Genomic DNA, 22,855 nt, shown 5'->3' with positions numbered 1-22,855 from the left:
CATTCCAACCACATACAACGATGTATCTCTTAAAATTTACCATCAAAATTCAATATTTTTCAACTTAACACCAACTAATCAATATCAAAATTCAATATTGATGTGACGTCAATTTATATAAATTATAGTGTAAAAGTTTTATAAAATTTAATAGTTCAAAAAAAATTATATTAATATATTAGATTTAGGGGGTGGGGTGGGCCGGGGAGGGGAGGGGCGGGGACATATGTATCCCCGTCCCCGACCCGTCCCCGATTTCGGGGATTTTTTTCATCCTCATCCCCGCCCCTTTCCCCGTTTTTGTCGGAGAGGGTCAGAGCCTCTAAAATAGGGTCCAAATTGCCATCTCTAGTCAATATGTTGCTTGTATAAATACTCTCTTGTAACTAACTTTGGGTAAATAAGAAAATCTGAAGAATTTCCAGTAGTTTTGCTTGGTTCTTGGTTTTGAGTCTCAACGATTTTCAAAAATCCATGAATTCAAATCATCGATTCAAGCTATAAATTCGAATTAAGCTCAAACCGAACACCTCCTAACTTGAGTTTAGCCCGATTTAAAAAATAACTCAAATCTTTCTATACAAACTCAAATTAAATGAATTCATACCAAACTGAATCGAGTCAAGTTAACTTCCAAGACCAAGTTGGCTTGTTTTGGATCCAACCCTATCTTCATGGTTTTGCTATTGTTCATCAATCAAGTAGTAAAAACTTAAAAAATAAAAAAATATCAATCTTTGAGTAAAGGAAATAATATAAAAGAAATATAAAGAGCAAAAAAAAAAAATTATAGGATCTAACAATCGACTTAAATCTAGTATAATCAAAAGTGTTTATATTAGTCACAATCCATAAAAATATTCCACATAAATTTAGAGTTTAATTACAAGTAAAATACATAAAGGTTTACAAAAATATTGATTAGATTTACTAGATAAATTGTTGTTCTTTAGGTTTTATAACTTCAAATCTAATCGTTAAATCAAAATTTACTAGATATGTAGGGGTGGATATTAACCAAATCAAATCTAAATATTTTTTTACTCGAGTTCGATTTGAATAAAAAATATTTTGGATTGAGTTCCACTTGATTTTGTCTAATTAATATTAACGGTGGCTCGAGTTCAATTTGAATAAAAAATGATTAGAGTATATTTAATTTGAGTTTGATTCAAATTTATGGCTCAAATTGATGGTTTGAATTTATGACTCATTGGCAAAATGACATCATTTAATCCAAATAATAACAAACACCTAATTTGAGCCATAAATTCTAGTCAAACCGAGTCATTAATTCAAACTATGAATTTGAATTTAACCAAACTACGAATTTGAATCATTGATTCAAGTCACTGAACTCAAACCGAACACTCTCTAGCTTGAATTTAGCTCGATTTAAAAAATAAGTCAAATTTTTCTACACAAATTCAAATTAAATGAATTCATACCAAACTGAACCGAGTCAAGCTAGCTTCCAAGAACAAGCTAACTTGGTTTATATCCAACCCTATCTCTATGGTTCTGCTATTGTTTATTAATTAATTAGTGAAAACTTAAAAAATAAAAAAGTGTCAATCTTTGAGTGAAAGAAATAATATAAAAGAAATATAAAGAGAGACAACAAAAAAATATTAGTCACAATTCATAAAAATATTCCATGCAAATTTAAAGTTTAATCACAATTTTAATACAAGTAACATACATAAAAGTTTACAAAAATATGGATTAAATTTACCAGATAAGTTGTTGATTTTTAGGTTTTATAACTCCAAATCTAATTGTTAAATCAAACTTAATCCTCTAGATTAAACATCATGTTAAAATAATATATTTAAATATTTGAATATTTGAATATCAATTTTTTAGCTTAACATCGTTTTTTCAATTTTCAAGTTTTATAACTTCAACCTCATTAAATCAAAATTTAATTATCTTAATTAAAGATTTACACATCTTGTTATGTCCTGATCAAAATATTATGTTAGAATAGTATATTTTAATATTTGAAAAGACTAAAAAACTTGTTTTTAGAAACAAAACTGTTAGGTATGATTTCAAAAATCAAGTTGAAGTTTTGGACGAAGAAATCCTATTTCTAAAATTAGTTTTATTGATTTCAATTGAGATGTACTTTGAGTGTTTTTATACAATTGTGATGTTTGGGTGATACTCTAATTCAATTCTACTCTAGGTTTATACTTTTATTTTTCATTAAGATGAGTATATCTCTTAATTCTAATTTTAGGCCCATTAATGGGCTTAGGAACATGTTTTTAAATTTTTTTTGGCCCACACATGTTTAGAATTAAGTATGGGTCTAAGTGATTTATCTCAATTTCTCCCAAATTAATGGTTGGCCAAACTAATATTTTTTATATACTTTCTAACGTGGGGGTGGGTTTGAGGCTACAACGGAAAGCTCAGGTCCACCTTTGACTTCATAGGATCTCGTTGTATTGATTAAAGTTATGTTTTATTAATTTTTTAATTAATTTGAATATTTAGATGACATCAATTTGATAAAATTAAACAATAGGGTTAGCTTGACAACAAGGCTAATTTGACCTCATTAAGTAATTTATCATTTTTAAAATGACTAAATTTTTAAACTTTTATAAGAGTTAGACGTGAAACTTTGAATTCTCATTAAAAAAAAAAAAAAAGAAAAAGTTGATTGTAGAATGTTTTTTGGATTATTTTATTGTAGAATCAATAATAAAGCATTTGACACAACAATGCAATACTGAACATTATCTACTTGGAAATTTATGTAATTTGGGCATTCTAATTATATTGACTTCTGACTTAGAATCAATAACATAAGCTATATTTCCAAATCAACCCTGCTTTGTCGGTGCAAATTGATGAAAAAGAAAATGACTAAAAATTCAGAAATATTTCCGGTTGATGATGCAACAAATTCTGAAGTGGTAGCCATTTGATCATTCAAAGAAAATGTCATTTGATGAACTTTACAATATTCATTGTTTCAGGTCCTAAGAAAGCTATTTTCATTCATTGTTTCTTCAAAATATTTATGTGCGACATAGTTTCAAGTTCAACTTTCACTGATATGTTAAGTTTAAATTTTGTCAAGTCTAATCTACGTATATTATAATCTAAGTTTCACTAAAGTTTCTTTTGCCAAGGAGAAGGATTACTATGCGTAGGAAGTCCGTTACGATGATGATTGGGTGCTTTCTACGGTTGCAAGTAAGCTATAATATTTCAGTACTCATTTCTGGCAAATCCAACATAAAATTACTGTAAAATCACTCTTTTTTAATGGCTTTTATTCATTTTCGATAACAAATTGCCGTAGAAAATGGACAGACTCGATTTGTTGATGACATTTATCTTCACCAACGATAAGCAGTTTAAAGTCTTGTGTAAGATAGGACAAAAGTCTTCCGCCTGGAGTTTTTTCATGCCATATAAATTGATTAGCCATAGTTTGGAAGAGGGAGACCCATCCCTTTAATTTACCCTATAAAATCTTTTTTCACTAATACTATTAAAAAATAAAAATATTTTCCTTAATTATATTGATAATAAAAGAAAATCCAGGGAAATGTGCAAGTTTGTAAAAAAAAAATAAAACACGAATTGTCAAGGCTGAAGAGGGAACCGTAAAATGGTGTGTTTTTATCAAATGTAAAATCGCACCGTTTCAACGTAAATAATGAGAAGAAAATATCTTCTCTTCCTGGCGTATTCAAGAAGATTCGACGAAATTGGGGCTGGCTTTCATTCTCTTCTGTTGCATCAAGGTCTGTCTACCGTAGCTGCAAATCAAGTCTCCCCAGTGATCAGACGGTCAAGATAAGTTTCTCGCCTTTCTTCTGTGATGTGATTAGATGTAGGGATGAGATTGATTTTTGATTAATGTTGCCAGGTTCTTGGTCCTCGGTTTTGAGTCTCAACGATTTTCAAAAATCCAAATTGCATCTTTTAAATAGAATTTGAAAATTAAAGTTCCATCATCTTATTTTCTAAGTAAAAAAATAATTTAAAAAAATAATACAAGATACTTTCTTAATAATGTTGTAAGAAATTTAAAATTATATTATATTATGATATAATTACTAATTAATAACTTATTATTGATTTATGAGTTTATCAATTTGATAAAACTGAACAACATGGTTAGTTTGATTTTTGATAGTGATCTGACAATATCAAAGTGACTAAAATTTTAAATCTTTATAGGAGTTGGACTTTAAACTTTTAATTATTACTTTGGATCGCTATTTTCTAACTGTTTCTTTTTCTCATTGCACAAAATTAAAACCTGACTTATCCTTCATCGTGGATGCATCTAAGACATAGTTAAATTATTTATTGTACAGTTCATTCCACTCGGATTGTCTACAGCAATCATCTTTTCAATGGAAAATGCAGGCTGTTTTGGCATTGACAATTTCACACCTTCGCTCGTTAACATAGAAATAACAACCGGCATGGTAGGTGTGTCCATTGGATTGTGTTCAACACAAAGCAAAACCAAGTTAATGCATTTCAAAACTTGGTCTTGACAATATGAAACACTTAGTGTTGGATTCGTTAGTTCAATGGCTGCATCTTTGTTCCACAATTGCCATGCCAGTGTCACTTGAAACCATTAAGTCTATTTATTGAGATGCATAGATGATAAATGTGAACTGGTTAACAGTATGAACTTACATATCCAACGAGGTTGAGGGGTTGATTGTTATAAAAAATATTGTTGTTGCTCCTGTGACCAGATATAATCTCTAAAATTAGAACACCAGAATTGAATACATAAGATTTCTCTAAAAAAATGTCATCTATAACATACTTTGTAACCATATAATCGTTAGATAGATTTCATTTACATGAGTATAAACAGTTAGTATATAACTAAATAAATTATCAAGTTTTCACTAGGGTGGATTTGAAGTTGAGTTTTAGTTTGACCCAATTCGAGCTCAACTTAGCTTGAAAGAGTTGAGCTTGACTAGCTCCGTTTGAATTGGTTTAAGCTCAAGTTTGGCTACAATATCAAACTAAGCTCAATGTAAACAAAATACTATCATCTTCTTTATCATCTAATAAAACTTTTGGTGCCAATGATGGTGGTTCCAACATGTTGCGACTTTTGTTCAATGGTAATCTACAAAGAAAAGGATTTCCTTCAGAACTATTCTCTTCAAATGTTACAAATTGTTTAATCATTTCAAGTGTTTTACTAGAGAAGTATTATATGCCACATTGAAAAAAACCAAATTAGTATATATCTCTATCAGCTTAGAAGAAATTTTTCCGTTTAAATTGTTATAGGAAAGATCCAATACTCAATTTCTTTAAAATTTAAGATTATCATTAAAATTGATCTTATCAAATTATTATAAGAAAGATTAAGAATATGAATTTTGATAAGATTTCCTATGTATTAATAATCCCATTTAAATTATTATACGGTATATACAATTATCTTAATGAGAAAACTCTAGCTAGAGCTGATAATATGATATTATTAAAATATTTTGAAAAAAACTTTATTAAAAAATGAAATTGAATTTGTGACAGATACATAAAAATCTTAAAATTGTCTATAAATATAAAAAGAGAACACTTGATTCGTAACACGATTAACCTTTACAGCCGACACCCAGGGCCCTTAAGTTTCTAGTTTGGATCTATTCCTACGGGCTCAAGTATTTGAAAGCGACAAAATGTACAATAAATGGGTCCAACGAAGACAAAATGGGCCAATAAAATTCTAAAAATCTTAGAAGTACAATAATGGCTCCTTTAAAAGTTTTTGGGAGTCAACTTCAAAATTCTAGAAATGCTATACATCTCATTTAGTAATGGCTCCTTTAAAAGTTTTTGGGAGTTAACTTTAAAATTCTAGAAATGCTATACATCTCATTCAGTAATTAAATCGAAAAGGAAAAAAGTACAGAGGCAACCCTAAGTCAAAAAGCAAATATCACTGTCTCTTCTTCTGCACATCACTGCGTAGCCATAGCCTACTGTCGATCTTTTCATCTTGAACTCTCCGACGTCACTGTTGTTGTTTCTGGCCAGAAAAGGATCATATCTCTGTTACCGTCATTCTAGTTTCAGTCATCATCTCAGGCGGTAAGTAGCTCTGTCTCCAACATCTCAAGCGTCATTCTTGCCGGTAAGTAGTTCTTCTTCCTGATTTGTTCTTCTTTCTCATAGTTGTGCCCTCAAAAAATTTGGCCGCATTGTTATTTCTTCTGTATGGAAAGTGGACTCAAACATTGAATTTATTTTCAATGTTGTGAATTCCGCATTTCTGTTCAACTAAAGTAGTAAGCGTCTTTCCCATAGTTCTAAAATCAGTGCTATTAAGTCACTTATTTGATTCTGAGCCTCATTGGAATGAGGTGGAATTCCTAATAAAATGGAAATGCCAGTCGCATTTGTTATTTCTTCTGCTTCAAAATGTATGCTTCGAATTCTCAATCTTAGATATGTTGTTCATGTATGTTGTTACCAAGTTGTGTCATATTTCTGTATAATTATGTGGGAGTTGACATTAATGCAACTTTTTATGTTATTTTTCTTTTTTCCTTTATTGTTCACACGACCTTTACATTTTATCTGTGTGAGTTTGCAGCTTTGTGGTTTTAAAAAGGTTTTGAATTATTAAAAAAAAGTAACAGTGGATATAAGGTACTGGAAGGCTGCTTCACGAGAAGAGGTAATGCCTGTCTCATATACACCAATTCATTTTTGGAGTTCTTATTTCTTATGCATGCATGATCTTGCAATAAGCATTTTAATGATTCATTCCCTTTCACTTGTGATTTGTATCTTGTTTAGTGAAACATGAATGGAGATCAATATTTATCCAAAAATAAGCAATTGCATAGATTTTACGATAATGTATTTAGTTCCCTAGTCTTATTGGTGTTTGCTATTATATGGAAGTCTATAATCAGTTATTTAACTTGCTTCAGGGAGGACATGTTATTACTTCATAGCAGGATCTTAAAAGTCTAAATAAGCAAGTTTTAAAACTTGTTTCAAAATTTACTTGAGGGAGTTCATGGAAAAAAAAGTTCTGTTCTATACATTTTTATCATGTGCTCTGTCCTAAATAATTCTCATAATAAATGACATGTTATTGGGTGTCAATGAGTTCGTTGCTCTCTGTTTCTTTTACTATGGTAACATATTTTACCTCTCCATGTATTCTCAAAAAATTATATTTCTCAAAGTCTAAAAATTATATACTTCTTTATGTACATCCTTAAATATGTTCAGTTTTCTTTCTTTTGCATTAATGTTTTTGTAATTATTCAGTTGAGAGGATAATTGCTGATTGAATCAGTAAAGATAGCTTCGATAATGTGATGCTGGAGTATTTAGTCAAGTGGCAAGGCCTTTCATATGCAGAAGCGACCTGGTATAATTAGACTAGATTTATCATTCTTTCTAATCTTGTATTCAAAATAAGATTAGTTATCTCATTTTCAGTGCAATTGTTTTTTTTTTTTAAAGTAAATTGTAGTATCTAGTTTTCCATGCTTTTCTGGATAAAATATCTTTTGCGCTAAAATAGTATATCTAGGCTCTCTGAAGGGGGAAGATTGCTACATCACTTTATCATTTGTGGTTTCCTCCATTATATTCTGTTGCTTTATTTTGCTTCTTATATGCAGATGAACTTGTCTCATGACAATAATTAATGTACAATATTTCTTTTTGATGTTTGGTTTTAGGGAGAAGGACGTAGATATTGCTTTTGCTCAAGATTCTATGGATGAGTACAAGGTGGAGTATCACATAGGTTTTGTTTTTTGTTCAATTTTTTTTTTCTCATTTTTCATTTCCTTTTAGTGAGCTTTCCTTCAGCATGGCAAAATTTTTTCTGTTCATTACGTTTTGATAACGAAAAATTCTTTAATCTATTTTTTAGCCCATATTATGGATGGCTGAATCACTATAGACATGCCTCAAGTTTTCACTCTGCCTGGTCCTTTGTATTGAGCTAAAATTATCTTTTGTACGTTTCTAGAATTATGGTTGAATGTGATATTTTAACTATAATGTATGACTTGCACACTTTCATCTGATCTCTACATCATTGGATTAGGATAATGAATGGGTGAAAATTTAAATGAAGTTTTCAATCCGGAAAATAAGTAAAAGATACCAACCCTCATAGTTCTGCACAATATCTTTATTATGCTGTAATCATAACTTTAGCATAGTGAGCTTGCTACATGGTGGTGGATAAGCATGCATAATTTATAACAGGATTCTGTATAGTTTTGAGGTTTGCGATCAATCTTTTGTTTGTATGTTAAAATCATTGTTTAGTCCATTCCTTTGTAATATACTTGTGAATATGAACACACATACCCCTTTCACGTTAAAATATATTTTGATGAAATTACCTCATAGCAACTGCCGTAGTTTGGATTTATATATTTTTTAGAATTTGAGTTAATAATATTGGTAGTATATCTATTATAAGCTAGCTTAACTAGACTTAAGTTTTTTTCAAAGAAATATCTATCCAAAAAATAACCTAATTACTAATAATATGTAGTTAATTAGCTGAAAGAAAAGATGGAGAATTTTTTGAAAATCAGTTTCATCCATTAATACTAGAAAGACTGATTGTATAATAAGTTAAAATTTGGAATTCTAAAAGGTTCCACCATCTTAATAACCATTGACGAAGACTTGTGTGTTTGGAAGAATTTTATAAGGATGCCCATCCCTTTAATTTACTGGATATGTATAATCTTTTTTTCAATAATTATTAAGAACAATAAAAATATATTCCTTAATAATGATAATAAAAGAATATATGGAGACAATGTGTAAATTTGTTTAAAAAATAAAAAAATACCATATTGCATCTTCTAAATAGAATTTGAAAATTAATGTTCCACCATCCTATTTTCCAAGTATCATTTTCTCTAAAGCGGGTAATCAACCCATATAAATTATATGACCTTTTTTTCAAGCAATTTATATTTTATTATCAATTTTTATTTTAAAAAATTATTTGAAAAATGATGCAAGATGCTTCCTCAGTGATGTTTTTAGATATTTAAAATTATATTTTTTTAATCAAAGTTTGAATTATAGTGATATATTTTATGAGCATGTTTGTAATTAGTAACTGTGCTCTAAAAAACTTTCAATCAATTAGCCAAAAAATTGTAATTACTAATTATTAATTATTAACTTTTTATTAATTTAAATAATTAGATAGAGAATTATGAACTTACTGTCGATTCTTCATCTTTGTTCCTGCCACTTTCCTCATCGTTTGCATTTACCTTTGCTAATCCGACATCTACTTGCCCTCTTGCTACCTACAACGGTCAACATTGAGAGCTATTTTTCTTCCCTCATGGTTCATGATACTTATCGCACGTGGAAGCTGTAGTTTCTTGATGTGTTTGCCATTTAAGATTTGTAGCATTTGATAGTTGTCGATGCATGATCACAATCTCCACTCTTTAATGACACTCCTAATCTAGCATTTGATAGCCGTAGTTTCTTGGACGCAACCTTGTTTGTTGTTATACTAAGAAACAGGCTGTTGTGTCTCGTTCTAGCGTCAAGTTTGAGTACCATGACCTTGTTCATATGATTGCTGATGTTTAATGGTTTTGCGCTCTTTTACAAGAGCTCGGTATTCCATTGCATTCATCGCCACTTCTATTGTGTGACAATCAGTCCACTTTGCACATGACTACCAATCTCGTGTTTCATGCTCGCATTGGGTATATTGACATTGATCTGCATTTCATTCGTAAGTTGGTTGCTCGTGGGGTTATTCAACTCTGACATATTTCTACCGTATCTTAGTTTGCCAATATATTTACCAAGGATTGTCTCATGAACGCCATATCTCCTTGTGTCATCAATTGTAGCTCTGTGAGTTACTACTGCAATTATAAGAGTGTTAAATAAAATATTTATTTTATTATTTCATGTGTATGTTAGTCTTACTTATTTACTAGGATTAGGAATCCTCATATGTTTTAGATTCCTGTTCATACTGGGATTCAAAATTCATATTCATATTGTCTTATAATATTATTAATTGTACTTCATTTGATCAATAATATTCATTCAGTGTTACAACCCCAATTCAAAATTTTTCAAGATGCAACAACATGACTGGTGTTCCATAAGATTCAGAAGGTTTCTTTCTCTGTATTTTTCCAGGCTAAAGAGATACATCCAAAGTTTAATGATGAGTTTTGTGTTTTCTCAAGTACTATGGCATGGTTAATTTTTCATTTGACTGGGATGCCAACCTGGCAAAACCTACAGATTGTATAAAAACATATTGTAATTTTGATATTTGTTCTTAATGAAAAGGTGAGGTATTATTTAGTTTTAAATTCCTGTTTGTTTTTGCCTAACTGGTTTTATCTTGGTTTCTCAAGTTGGTATTAGAGGCATCCAATTGGCATCAATGGCCAGTTTTTCATCGAATCCATTGGAAAATGGTGGCAAATATAGTTTGATCTTCACCTACAAGGTGTTGCATGGAGACAACTTTTCTATCTCAACTTTACAAGCTGTTAGCCCTAAGCTCAATGAGAAGGATTATATATGTTGAAGAGCGCAGGTTTTGTTCACAGTCGGAGCTCATGAGTTAAAATACCATTTAACATGGTTAGTAGTGAGTCTTTCACCTTTTATTACAGTAAAACAAATTGTGAATAATAGTAGTATGAAGTAACAAAATCCAAATTATTTTGTTTGGTAAAAATATGAGCTGGTTAATCATGTTGAATCAGCCAGTGAAATTTGTTGTGATTTACAAGAGTTTTTTATGGCTGAGTCTAAAGTCAGAGTCATAAATTTGAAAAACTGTATATAAAATATGAAGAAAGGTAGTTTGAGCATTTATTAATTCTTTCGTGGAATCAAAGATATAGCAGATTTCTTTATTACTAGTGGTCAACATATGTCTGAAAAGGAACTAATAACCTTAATTCTTGATGGAGTTGTCGTGAGTTTGATTCAACCATTGTGCGCATTACTTTAAAAAAAAAAAAAAAAGGCAGAAATTGTCAAATAATTTCGTATTCATGCATGATATTTTAATCGTTCTCTCTCTCTTACAATCTTCATCCTCAAATCCAGTTTCATGATGCTAAGATGAGATACTCTATTATGGTTTTGATTTTGGGTTTTACAACTCATAACTTGCTGAGTCTCGCAAAGGGTGATTGTGACAAATTACCATTTCACTATTTAACTAATTTCATTTTAGTATTCTCAAGTAATATGAGATATTCATACATATTCAATATATTTTTATTTAACTAATTTTATCTTATATGATTAAAAGATTTTAAATTAAAGATAAAAAAAACAATTAGATTACAAACCAACATGATCTCATGACGAGATAGCAGTAATGTTCAAGCTTTCAACAATGACTTGCAAGCGCCTTTGAAGGAGTCAACAATTGAAAATTAATTTAGTAACTTGCAAGTTCAATAAGTAACATTTAAGATTAATTAAGTTCAATAAGTAACTTGCAAGTTCTTTCATTTAAGATTATAAATTTGTCAGGATTATTCATATCTGGGGAATAGACTATGACTTGAACATTTGATAATATAACAAATTGGTACTAAACAATAAAATTTGTAGAAAATTGGTGTGAGCTTTGCCGGGTCAACCATTGAGTGAACTTGCTCTGGCATTTTCTCCAAAGTCTACTTACCAGAATATGATTCTAAGTTTCTCACTAAATAAGCTCACCAAAATATGAATCAAAGTTCGTTAATGGCTCCAAAAAAGGTTATCCTTGCGGTGTTCTTTGTTTTCTTCACTTTGAAATTGTACTCTGCAAAATCACAAATTTCGGTTAAAGCTGGTTACTGGTACTCAGGCAGCGGGTTCCCGAGTTTGGGCATAAATTCTGCTCTCTATACTCACCTTCATTGTGCATTTGCTCAGGTAAATTCAACCTCTTATGAACTCTCTTTATCAGAGTCTGATGAGAAACTGTTCCCCAACTTCACAGACACTGTGTACCCATCAGTCTTCACTCTTCTATCAATTGGGGGTGCAAATGCCAACTATTCAACAGTTTCTGCAATGGTGAGTGATTCATCTTTCAGGAAATCTTTCATTGATTCTTCAATTAGAACCGCCAGGCTTTATGGTTTCCATGGCTTGGACTTTTGTTGGGTATATGCAAACTCTAGCTCTGATATGTATAACATGGGAGTTCTCTTTCAAGAGTGGCAAGCTGCTATCAACTTAGAGGCATTAAACTCTAGCTATGCACAACTTCTATTGACTGCAGCTTTTCTTTTAAAACCAGGTTTAGATTCAGGAAGGTTCCCTCTAGAAGCGATGGAACGGTACTTGGATTGGGCTAATATTTTGGCTTATGACTACTACACCCCTCAGTGGTATAATTTTACTGCTGCTCAGGCTGCTCTGTATGATCCAAGTAGTAATGTTAATACTGATTATGGTATAAGGGCTTGGATTAGCGGAGGATTTTCTGCTGATAAGATGGTTTTGGGTTTGCCTTTCTATGGTTATGCGTGGACGCTTGCAAACCCCATGGAAAACGGTATTGGTGCGCCAGCAACAGGGCCAGCCATTAGAGAAAGCTTAATTCTCAAGCTGGATACTTTCTCAAGCTGCAGGTAAGAGATCAAAGCTTAATTCTCCATGAGATCTATTTGATTATTTCTATGCACATAGTATTCTTAAAACCAAATCAACATGCTCAAGTATAAAGAACAAAATTGGTTTATATTATCATTAGTACCATGGCTGACACATGAGACAAAACTATGATTTAGCTCTTCATAAGGTGCCAAATCTGGTCCAGGTAATGATTGTTGGCTGGGGGTTGAGCCGGTTGAATTGCATAGAACCCTGGTTCAACCATCTGGTCAAACTAATTTGATCGTCATACTAATATCACCGGTCCTACTGATTCTTTGACCGGTCTGGATCTAAAAATATTGTTATATAGTTCACAAGACAGGGAACACCAATAATATTAATAGAGCAAGTAGACCAGGTGTACTGACATACGCCAAATTTTGCACTGGCCTGTATAAGATTTAACTGATTTACAATGATTTGGATTAAGATCTTTCATGAGAACTCTAGTTAATATAGGGAAACATTTTTCAGCTCAAGAGAGTAATAAGAATGGAGGAAAAAAGTGGCGGCTATTGGCAACTGTTTTGTCTACAACTGCCGCTGCTATTCTGCTTCTAGGCTGTTTCTTGATATATTACTTCTGGCAAAGAGAGCTCAAATCAGAAGGATCAAAGAAGAAATTAAATGACCCATCTGCAACTGGGGATTTTAACAGAAATGCTCATAATCTGATAACTTATGGTTTTCATGAAATTGAAGCGGCTACAGCCAGATTTTCATTTGAAAATAAGCTGGGTGAAGGTGGATATGGTCCTGTTTACAAGGTAATTACCTTTCTATTAATTAAACCATTTATTCTGTTGCAATTTGGTCTCCCTGATTGATTGGGAACACAATTTCTTTTGGGCCAGGCTTTGCTGCCTAATGGACAGGAAGTTGCAGTGAAGAAGCTTTCGAAAACATCCACACAAGGATATGAGGAGTTCAGGAATGAGGTTATGCTTACAGCGAAGCTCCAACATGTAAATCTTGTAAGACTTTTGGGATTTTGTACTGACAGACAAGAACAAATGTTGATCTATGAGTACATGCCAAATAAAAGCTTGGACTATTACCTTTTTGGTACTGTAAATTCTTTGCTGTATTTTTTGTACATACATTTTCATGCTTTTCTCTGATTGTTGACAACTTAATTTGATGCAGATCCCATTAGAAGGTCTATTTTGGATTGGAGAAAACGTGTTCAAATCATTGAAGGGATTATTCAGGGACTTTTGTATGTGCAGGAATACTCAAGGTTTACTATCATTCACAGAGACTTGAAAACCAGTAATGTTTTATTAGATGAAAATATGAAGCCGAAAATATCAGATTTTGGTATGGCCAGAATATTTGCAAAAGATGAATTTGAAGCAAACACTAGAAGAGTTGTTGGGACATAGTAAGTACATGTATTTCCTCTTATGGTATGATAAGTCTATATATTTCCTCTTATGGTATGATAAGTTTATATATTTCCTCTTATGGCACATATATCTTATGTACTCAGAGCTTGTGTTGTCCAATGCAGTGGGTATGTTCCTCCTGAATACGTTAAAAGAGGCATATACTCTACGAAATTGGATGTGTACAGTTTTGGGGTTTTACTTCTACAAATAATTAGTGGAAACAAGGTTTCTGCTCTCTACGGTCCTGAAGAAAACTTAAGCCTGCTAGACCATGTAAGTTTCTTCTTAACAATTAGTGAGGACGGTAGTTAATTAGTTCAAAATTTGGCATTTGAATTAACTGATAATTGGTGTTTGACAATTGATTTTAGGCTTATAATCTCTGGAAAGAAGAAAAAGGCATGGAGTTTATGGATCCATCTTTAGATGATACAAATTTCTTGTGTAACTTAATAAAGTGTTTGCAAATAGCTCTATTGTGTGTCCAGGAATATCCAAATGATAGACCATCTATGTTGGAAGTTTCCTCTATGATTAAAAATGAAACCTTAAATATAATGACTCCGAAGAAGCCGGCTTTCTCGAAACAAGCTGATGAAGATAGAGAAACTATAGTGACATTCAATGACGTAACCATTTCAGAAGCTGTAGGTAGATGATAGTATGCAGGGTCTTGCCGCCGGGTTAGTGAGCTCTACTCCTCTGTAAGTGGGTAGGGGTGCAGGGGGCAACACTCTTAGCTAGTAAGCTGTTTGGGTTTAACCAATGAAGAGTTGTTTTGGAATTTCTGAATCTTAGTAGAGTTTGTATTTGGGATAAGAATCTTTGTATATAAATACTTTATTCTTTTATATGAGTACTATAATAATTTATTAGCATATAAGGGACAGGAAGTAATATCGAGTCTTTGATGTAGTCCTATTTTGAATAAACCAGGATAAATGGCCGATGCTTTCCCTTTACTGTCCTAATTCTTTCATATTGCAGCAATTGTGATGACAAATGATTAGTTTGGCCTTGGTATCTGGTCATAAACACGGTTTAATTTAATCAAGTAACAGAACAGATGGGCAGGCTTGACTCAATTACAAAATGCCATATCAACATGTAGAGGTATCAAATTTTATATATATCAATATTTTGGCTATTAATTCTTCTCTCTTCACTTATGTAACAACCCACCTCCATATCATACCCCTAGGAGTAATTTATTAAGATGAGGTGTCACGTATGTAATAAAGATTCTTATACATGTGATTAAAGGAAAACAATTTCATGAAATACCTCAATGATTTTATTGAAAAAATATATATAAAATATATTAATGAATGCAAGCCCATATACTTTGGAGTAGTTCGACAACATATTTTTTCTTACAATGTGAGCTTTCTTTAAGACCTGAAATATACATACATACATATACATACATACATACATACATATACATACATACATACATACATATACATACATATATATATACATACATACATACATATATATATACATACATATATATATATATACATACATACATACATATATATATATATATATACATACATACATACATATATATATATATATATACATACATACATACATATATATATATATATATATATATATATATATATATATATATATATATATATATATATATATATATATATATATATATATATATATATATATATATATATATGCTCTTGTTTATGACCTAGAATATTGTAATATTCAATTGTTGTGAACCCCTGGTGTCTTTCAGCCAAGCATGTCCCCAGTGGTAGACTCAGGACTTTTGTTTTTTTTTTTTTTTGGGGGGGGGGGGCTATGAACCAAATTAAATTCGAACATCTTTTAACTCAAGTTCGATTTGAATAAAAAATAGTTTGGATTGAGTTTCAATCGATTTCGTCGAACCACTATTAAAGGTGACTCAAGTTCAATTTGAATAAAAAATGATTAGATAATATTCAATTTGAGTTTGATTTAAATTTATGGCTCGAATCAGTGGTTTTAATTTATAGGTCATTGGTAAAATGACATCGTTTTACTCAAAAAATAACAAACCATCCAATTTAAGCTATGAATTCTAGCCAAACCGAGTCATTAATTCAAACCACTAATTCAAGCTATGAATTTGAACTTAACCAAACCATGAATTTGAATCTAACCAAACCATGAATTTGAATCATCAATTCAAGCAATAAATTCTAGTTGAACTCGAGCCGAACACCTCCTAGCTCGAGTTTAGCTTGATTTAAAAAATGAGTCAAATTTTTCTATACAAACTCAAATTGAATGAATTCATATCAAATTGAACCAAGTCGTGTTGGCTTGGTTTGGGTCCAACCTTATCTCCATGGTTTTGCTATTATTTATTAATCAAGTAGTGAAAATTTAAAAAATAAAAAAGTGTCAATCTTTGAGTAAAGGAAATAATATATAAGAAATATAAAGAGAGACAAAAAAAAATATTATAGGATCTAATAATCGACTTAAATCCAGTATAATCAAAAGTATTTATATTAGTCACAATCCATAAAAATATTTCACATAAATATAGAGTTTAATCACAATTCTAATACAATTAAAATACATAAAAGTTTACAAAAATATTGATTAAATTTACTAGGTAAGTTGTCAATATTCAAGTTTTATAACTTTGAATCTAATAGTTAAATCAAAATTTACCAAAGATGTAGGGGTGGGTATGAACCGAATCAAATCCAAATATCTTTTGATTAGAGTTTAATTTGAATAAAAAATAGTTCGGATTGAGTTCCACTTGATTTCGTTAAACCAATATTAATGGTGGCTCAAGTTTGGTTTGTATAAAAAATGATTAGATAATATTCAATTTGAGTTTGATTTAAATTTATGACTCGAATTAATAATTTGAACTTATGACTCATTGGCAAAATGACATCGTTTTACTCAAATAATAACAAACCAAGTCATTAATTCAAATCAATGATTCAAGCTATGAATTTAAATTTAACCAAACCATGAATTTGAATCACCGATTCAAGCCAGAAATTTGAATTGAACTCAAATTGAACACCTCCTAGCTCATGTTTAACTTGATTTAAAAAACAAATCAAATATTTCTATACAAATTCAAATTAAATGAATTCACACCAAATTGAACTAAGTCGAGCTAGTTTTCAAGACCAAGCTGACTCGGTTTGGATCCAACCGTATCTCCATGGTTTTGCTATTTTTATCAATCAATTAGTGAAAACTTAAAAAATTAAAAAGTATCAATCTTTAAGTAAAAGAAATAATATAAAAGAATATAAAGAGAGATAAGTAAAACATTATGAGATCTAATGATCGACTTAAATCCAGTATAATCAAAAGTGTTTATATTAGTTACAATCCATAAAAATATTTTACAAATTTAGAGTTCAATCACAATTTTAATATAAGTAAAATGCATAAAGGTTTATAAAAATATAGATTAAATTTATCAGATAAGTTGTCGATTTTCAAGTTTTATAGCTCCAAATCCAATCGTTAAATCAAAACTTAATCCTCTAGATCAAAGATCCATACATCGTGTTATGTATGGATCAAAACATCATGTTAGAATAATATATTTAAAGATTAAATATTTTAATATCAATTATTTAATTTAACACCGTTTTTTCTATTTTTAAGTTCTATAACTCCAAATCCAATCATTAAATCAAAATTTAATCCTCTAGATTAAGGATCTATACACCTCGCTATGTACTAATCAAAACATCATGTTAGAATAGTATATTTAAATATTTGAACATTTGAAAAGACTAAAAACTTGTTTTTGGAAAGGAAATGGTTAGGTATGATTTCAAAAATCAAGTTGAAGATTTGGAGGAAGAAATCCTATTTTTAAAATTAGTTTTATTGATTTTAGCTAACATGTACCTTGAGTTTTTTCATACAAATGTGATGTTTGGGTGATACTCTAATTCAGTTTTACACTAAGTCTATAGTTTTTTTTTTTTTTTTTTTTTGCATTAAGACGATTTTATCTCTTAATTATAATTTTAGACCCATTTGAGAGTGGCCCTAGTAACATGTTTTTAAATTTTTTTTTGGCCCAAACATATTTAGAATTAAGAATGGGTCCACATAATTTATCTTCAATTTCTCCCAAATTAAGGGTGGGTCAAACTAATATTTCTTCTATACTTTCTAATGTGAGAGTGGGTTTGGGCCTACCTTCAGAAGGCTCAGGTCTGCCCTTGATTTCATAGGATCTTGGTTGTATTAATTAAAGTTATATTTTATTAATTTTTTAAATTAATTTAGAGTCTAAACTAGTGTATCATTTTCATGAAAAAAATTGAACTTTTTCATTTATTGGAAGTTTGTGCATGTTGCATGCATGTTTTGTCTTTGTTTCAAACACTTTTGAGTCAATGTAGATTTCTAAAGTTTCTATATATGCAGGATATTTATAAATATCTAAAATTTAAACTAATTTCTTTCTAAAATTATATGAAATACTCCTAAATTAATTTAGAGACAGATTTCATTGTGAGTTAAAATATGGAATGCCAAAAGGCTCTACCATCTCAACAACCATTGAGCAAGATTTGTGTAGTTGGAAGAGTCTTACAAGGATGCCCATTTCTTTAATTTACACAATATAATCCTTTTTCAACAACTATTGAAAATAATAATAAGGATGCCCATCTATATTTTATTTTTTTAATAAATAACGGTTTTATCTTTAATATTAACTGAGATTTTTAACAAAACTTGAGTTATGGATAAGTGTTTGGGCTTTTCAAAATTAAAGGGGTGAGATTTTATGATTTCACTATACCTTAGGTGGATACAAGTCTCTTGGCCGATGTGTAAATTTGTTAAAAGACAAATGCCATATTGCATCCTCTAAATATAATTTGAAAATGAATGTTCCACCATCTTGTTTTCCAAGTATAATCTTTTCTAAAGCAAATAATCCACCCATATAAATTATATAACTTTTTTCAGCCAATTATTTTTTATTATCAATTTTTATTTTAAAAAATGATTTGAAAATTGATACAAGATGCTTCCTTAATGCTGTTAGATATTTAAAATTTTATATATATATATATTGGAATTAGTGCTATATTTTATGAGCATATTTGTAATTAGCTAACTGTGTTCTAAAAGACATTCAATTAGTTAGCCTGAAATTGTAATTACAAATTAGTCACTTATTATTGATTTAAATAATTAGTTGAAGAATTATGATCTCATCAATTTGAAAAAAATTTCCAGTCTTACAGTGATTATATTTCCAAACCTTTATAGGAGTTATATATTAAAGTATAAACTTTGAATTATTATTTTAAATCACTTGTTAATTTCTAATCTTTTCTTGTCCTCATTGCTCAAAATTTCAAGTTTGTTGACTCAATATTGATTATATTTGTCTTATTTATGAATTTTTGCGCATATGGTTTTGAAAGTATATAAATTGAAATATGTGGAAAAGTTAAGGGACAACATTTTAATATTGATATACAAGTACTCATAGCTTTCAGTACAAATTCACCTCATGAAACTTAAATATTTTTTAGAATTTGAGTCAATAATATTGACAGTATACCTGCTATAGTCTGCCTATAAATTCATCTCATATTTAAGAATATTTATTATCAAATCTAGCTAGTTGCCTGAATTATATATGGGGTTATCATTAGTACTTTTCTTCTCATTTAGACTCTCAATTCTTTGATTCTTATTCTTTTATTTTACTTGAATTATACATGGGATTATCATTACTATTTTTCTTCTCATTTAGACGTTTAATTCTTTTGTTTTTATTTTTTTATTTTACTATATCTATTCACTTCACCTGTAGTATGCAGTGACTCTGCCATGAGAAATGAGCATTCTATCCGTCATCATTAATAAGTTTGTTTTTTAAAACTTTCCTTAACCTAACTATGCATCCTGTTGGAAAGTTCATATTTTGTACTCTTTATTGCTTTAAAATGGAAGTTGGTACATTTTCTAGGCATGATTTTCTTTCAATTACTATTCTTTCTCCTTTTTCTTTTTTTATTTTTTAAAATCTTGCCAAAAAAATTATTGCCAATTGGAAAATCTTTCAATTACAGTATATTGTTGAATTGAACAACCATTACTCAATATAATCTGTTTTCACCAACTATTAAAAAATAAAAATATTTTCCTTAATAATAATCATAAAAAAAATCTATAGGGACACTGTGTAAGTTTATGAAGAAAATATCATATTGCATCTTCTAAATAGAATTTGAAAATTGCTTTTTCACAATTTTATTTTCAAAGTAAAAATATTACCTTTATTTTTTAAATTATATTTAAGACATATTTCATTGATAATCAGGTGACATCTCTTCAAATACAAGTAATCCACCCATATCAATTATATAAACATTTTTAATCCATTTTATTTTTCATTATCAATTTTATTTTAGAAAATAATTGAAAAAATAAGAGGATACTTCCTTATTGATGTTGTTAGATATATAAAATTATATTATGTAAATACTAATCAGTAACATATTATTGATTCGAATAATTAGATAGAGAACTATAAGCTAATCGATTTGATAAAATTGAACAACAGGGCTTGACCTCCTCCTATAATATGTCTTTGTCAATCTCAAATTTTAAAACCTTTATAGGCGCTAGACCTTAAACTTTGAATTGTTATTTTCAATAGCTATTTTCTAATCTTTTGTTTTTCTCATTGCTAAAAATTTCGAGTTTATTGACTCCATATTGAATCGAACGATCTTATTTATAAATTGCCACAAAAAATTAAAAAAAATATGCTTATCATATAAGCATACAGTTAAGGAATGCAATAAAAAGCACACTCTTGCTGACTAAATAACCTTGCTAAAAAGTTGACCGCATTATTTAAATTAAGAAAAATTATTGAAAAGACAAACAAATCTCTCAAGCTAAATAACATTATATCTCCAAAATTTTATTAAATAATTTACTTTTTCTTTTATTTTAGAATTACTTCATTAAATGTTATAACATCAGTTTATATTTATAAATTTATATAATTTATTTATACATATAATAATACTAATGGATATAAAGTGTGAAGGAAAACTTCATGAAAAGAACATGAGCTTCAATTCAAGCCTTTTATGTCTTGTCAAGCACTGCTAAGGACTCTTTTATAATACTATGTTAGGCCAATATATAAAAGAGTTCGACTATATAAACCTATAATGAATACCAAAATATTAGTTGGGGTTTACGATAGCTTTTTTATGATACCAAGATGAAGCCTTTGTGGCTTATTTTCCTCCAAGTTATACATCTTTAATATAAAGTAAACTAACGAATTTTTGAGGTTGCTTGCAGTTACAACCTCGGTTCCCCTGCCTGCTTCCGTGGCAATCTTCTCAACTTTCACAACTCTTGTGGTGAATTAGGGAGAGTGTCTAGCCTCTCAAAAGCTAGGAAATTCATGGAGCAATTTCGGTTTCTCGAATAATTGCAAGTGTGAGTATTATTGCTTTCTTATTTGTGTATAGGAAAGAGAATTGTTATTCTTGTAAACCCAGCTAACATTCAACTTATATTGCAAACTATCATCTCTGTTTTTGTTTGTTAATATGGTTGAGAATTGGAACAATGTTGGGTTCCTAACAATGACCAGTGATACTACACATCCCCAAAGTAACCTCAAATTTCCCATCACAAATGATGTGTAATCCTATGTGGTGGTGACATGAAACTAAATGGGTGAGGTGGGGAATGACATGGCAATGTCAAATAGGATGACATCATTTGGGATGTGAATTTTAGGATATTATTTGGGGTGTATATAATCACTCAAGTTGATACTAACTATTTAAGAAAATCCAAATAATAAGAATTCAAATTTGAATTAAATATAGAAATTTATATACAAAGAGTTAAGCATGAATGTCCCAACAAAAAATTTTGATGCATAAAACGTTGAGCAGGGTAAATGCAATAAGTTCCAATTTAAACCCTATCTAACATAACCCCAATCAAATGAGAAAATAACAGATAAGAAAATATTCAAGAAGGTCAATGTTTTAAAAGTTGTAAATGTTCAAGAAAGTCACAAAAAATAACAGATGAGAAAATATTTTCTATTATATCATGTCTTCGTATAAGGAAATTTACGAGAATAAGTTGTAAAGTAAAATGCATTGGGATTATGTTTTGTATTGAGAAGATGACATGCTAGAATGATTTTTCTTTTTTCCATTGTCTCTTGAGGGTCAAGGATGATGACACAAGGATATATGGTTAAGATTATAGCCATCGGACAACCATATCAAAAAGACCTGGGTTTCCAATTTTTCTAAACCAAAGCAATTTGGTTTGCAAGGAACTTAATTTAATCATCCAATCCATCTGGATCTAGTATTACCCCTAAATAGAACAACTCTATTTGAAATAGCTAAAAAGGACAGGGCAAAAGACATATTTTTACTAGGACATGAAGAAATAGATATTTCATAATAAAAGTAAGGAAACATTTACCAAAAAGGCTTAAGTTGATAAGTAAAATGTCTAACAGAAGTATGCAAGCTTTGACATGCCCCTTCTTGTGTGCCACACTTGGTTAACTTGGCTCTAATATAATGCAAATAACAGCTTGACATAAAAAGGTTAAACTTATAGGTGAAGGCCCAATGGTAGTGTTTAAATTCTGATAGGATATTCATGCACAAGTATAGCCTATTGAAAACCTAGCTGTTCATGGTTAAGCGTCATGGTCTTGGAATAAGGCTTGTTAAATTGGGCTA

The 22,855-nt window shown here is 30.0% G+C and overlaps 1 protein-coding gene and 1 long non-coding RNA gene across 2 annotated transcripts; both read left to right on the top strand.

The window, feature by feature from the left end:
• Positions 1-6,417: 6,417 nt before the first annotated feature.
• LOC123200460 lies at positions 6,418-7,880 on the top strand. Its single transcript, XR_006498576.1, has 3 exons — positions 6,418-6,697; positions 7,303-7,405; positions 7,722-7,880. It is a non-coding gene; the product is annotated as an uncharacterized LOC123200460 (long non-coding RNA).
• Positions 7,881-11,775: 3,895 nt separating this feature from the next.
• LOC123200270 (cysteine-rich receptor-like protein kinase 15) lies at positions 11,776-14,728 on the top strand. Its single transcript, XM_044615410.1, has 6 exons — positions 11,776-12,653; positions 13,109-13,445; positions 13,533-13,743; positions 13,825-14,062; positions 14,192-14,342; positions 14,441-14,728. The coding sequence occupies exons 1-6, from the start codon at positions 11,776-11,778 to the stop codon at positions 14,726-14,728; spliced, it is 2,103 nt and encodes a 700-aa protein (XP_044471345.1).
• The last annotated feature ends 8,127 nt before the right edge of the window (positions 14,729-22,855 follow it).

The sequence above is a fragment of the Mangifera indica genome, chromosome 17 (genome assembly GCF_011075055.1).
Source record: "Mangifera indica cultivar Alphonso chromosome 17, CATAS_Mindica_2.1, whole genome shotgun sequence".
NCBI classification, from domain to species: domain Eukaryota; kingdom Viridiplantae; phylum Streptophyta; class Magnoliopsida; order Sapindales; family Anacardiaceae; genus Mangifera; species Mangifera indica.
Note: the sequence above shows the minus strand (reverse complement) of the source record. Positions and strands in the feature narration are given on the sequence as shown.

Coding starts and splice junctions, on each gene's coding strand:
- LOC123200270 (XM_044615410.1), top strand. CDS start 11,776: ATGGCTCCAAAAAAGGTTATCCTTGCGGTGTTCTTTGTTTTCTTCACT. Junction 13,446..13,532: donor GATATGGTCCTGTTTACAAG/GTAATTACCTTT, acceptor CTTTTGGGCCAG/GCTTTGCTGCCTAATGGACA. Junction 14,063..14,191: donor AGAAGAGTTGTTGGGACATA/GTAAGTACATGT, acceptor TGTCCAATGCAG/TGGGTATGTTCCTCCTGAAT.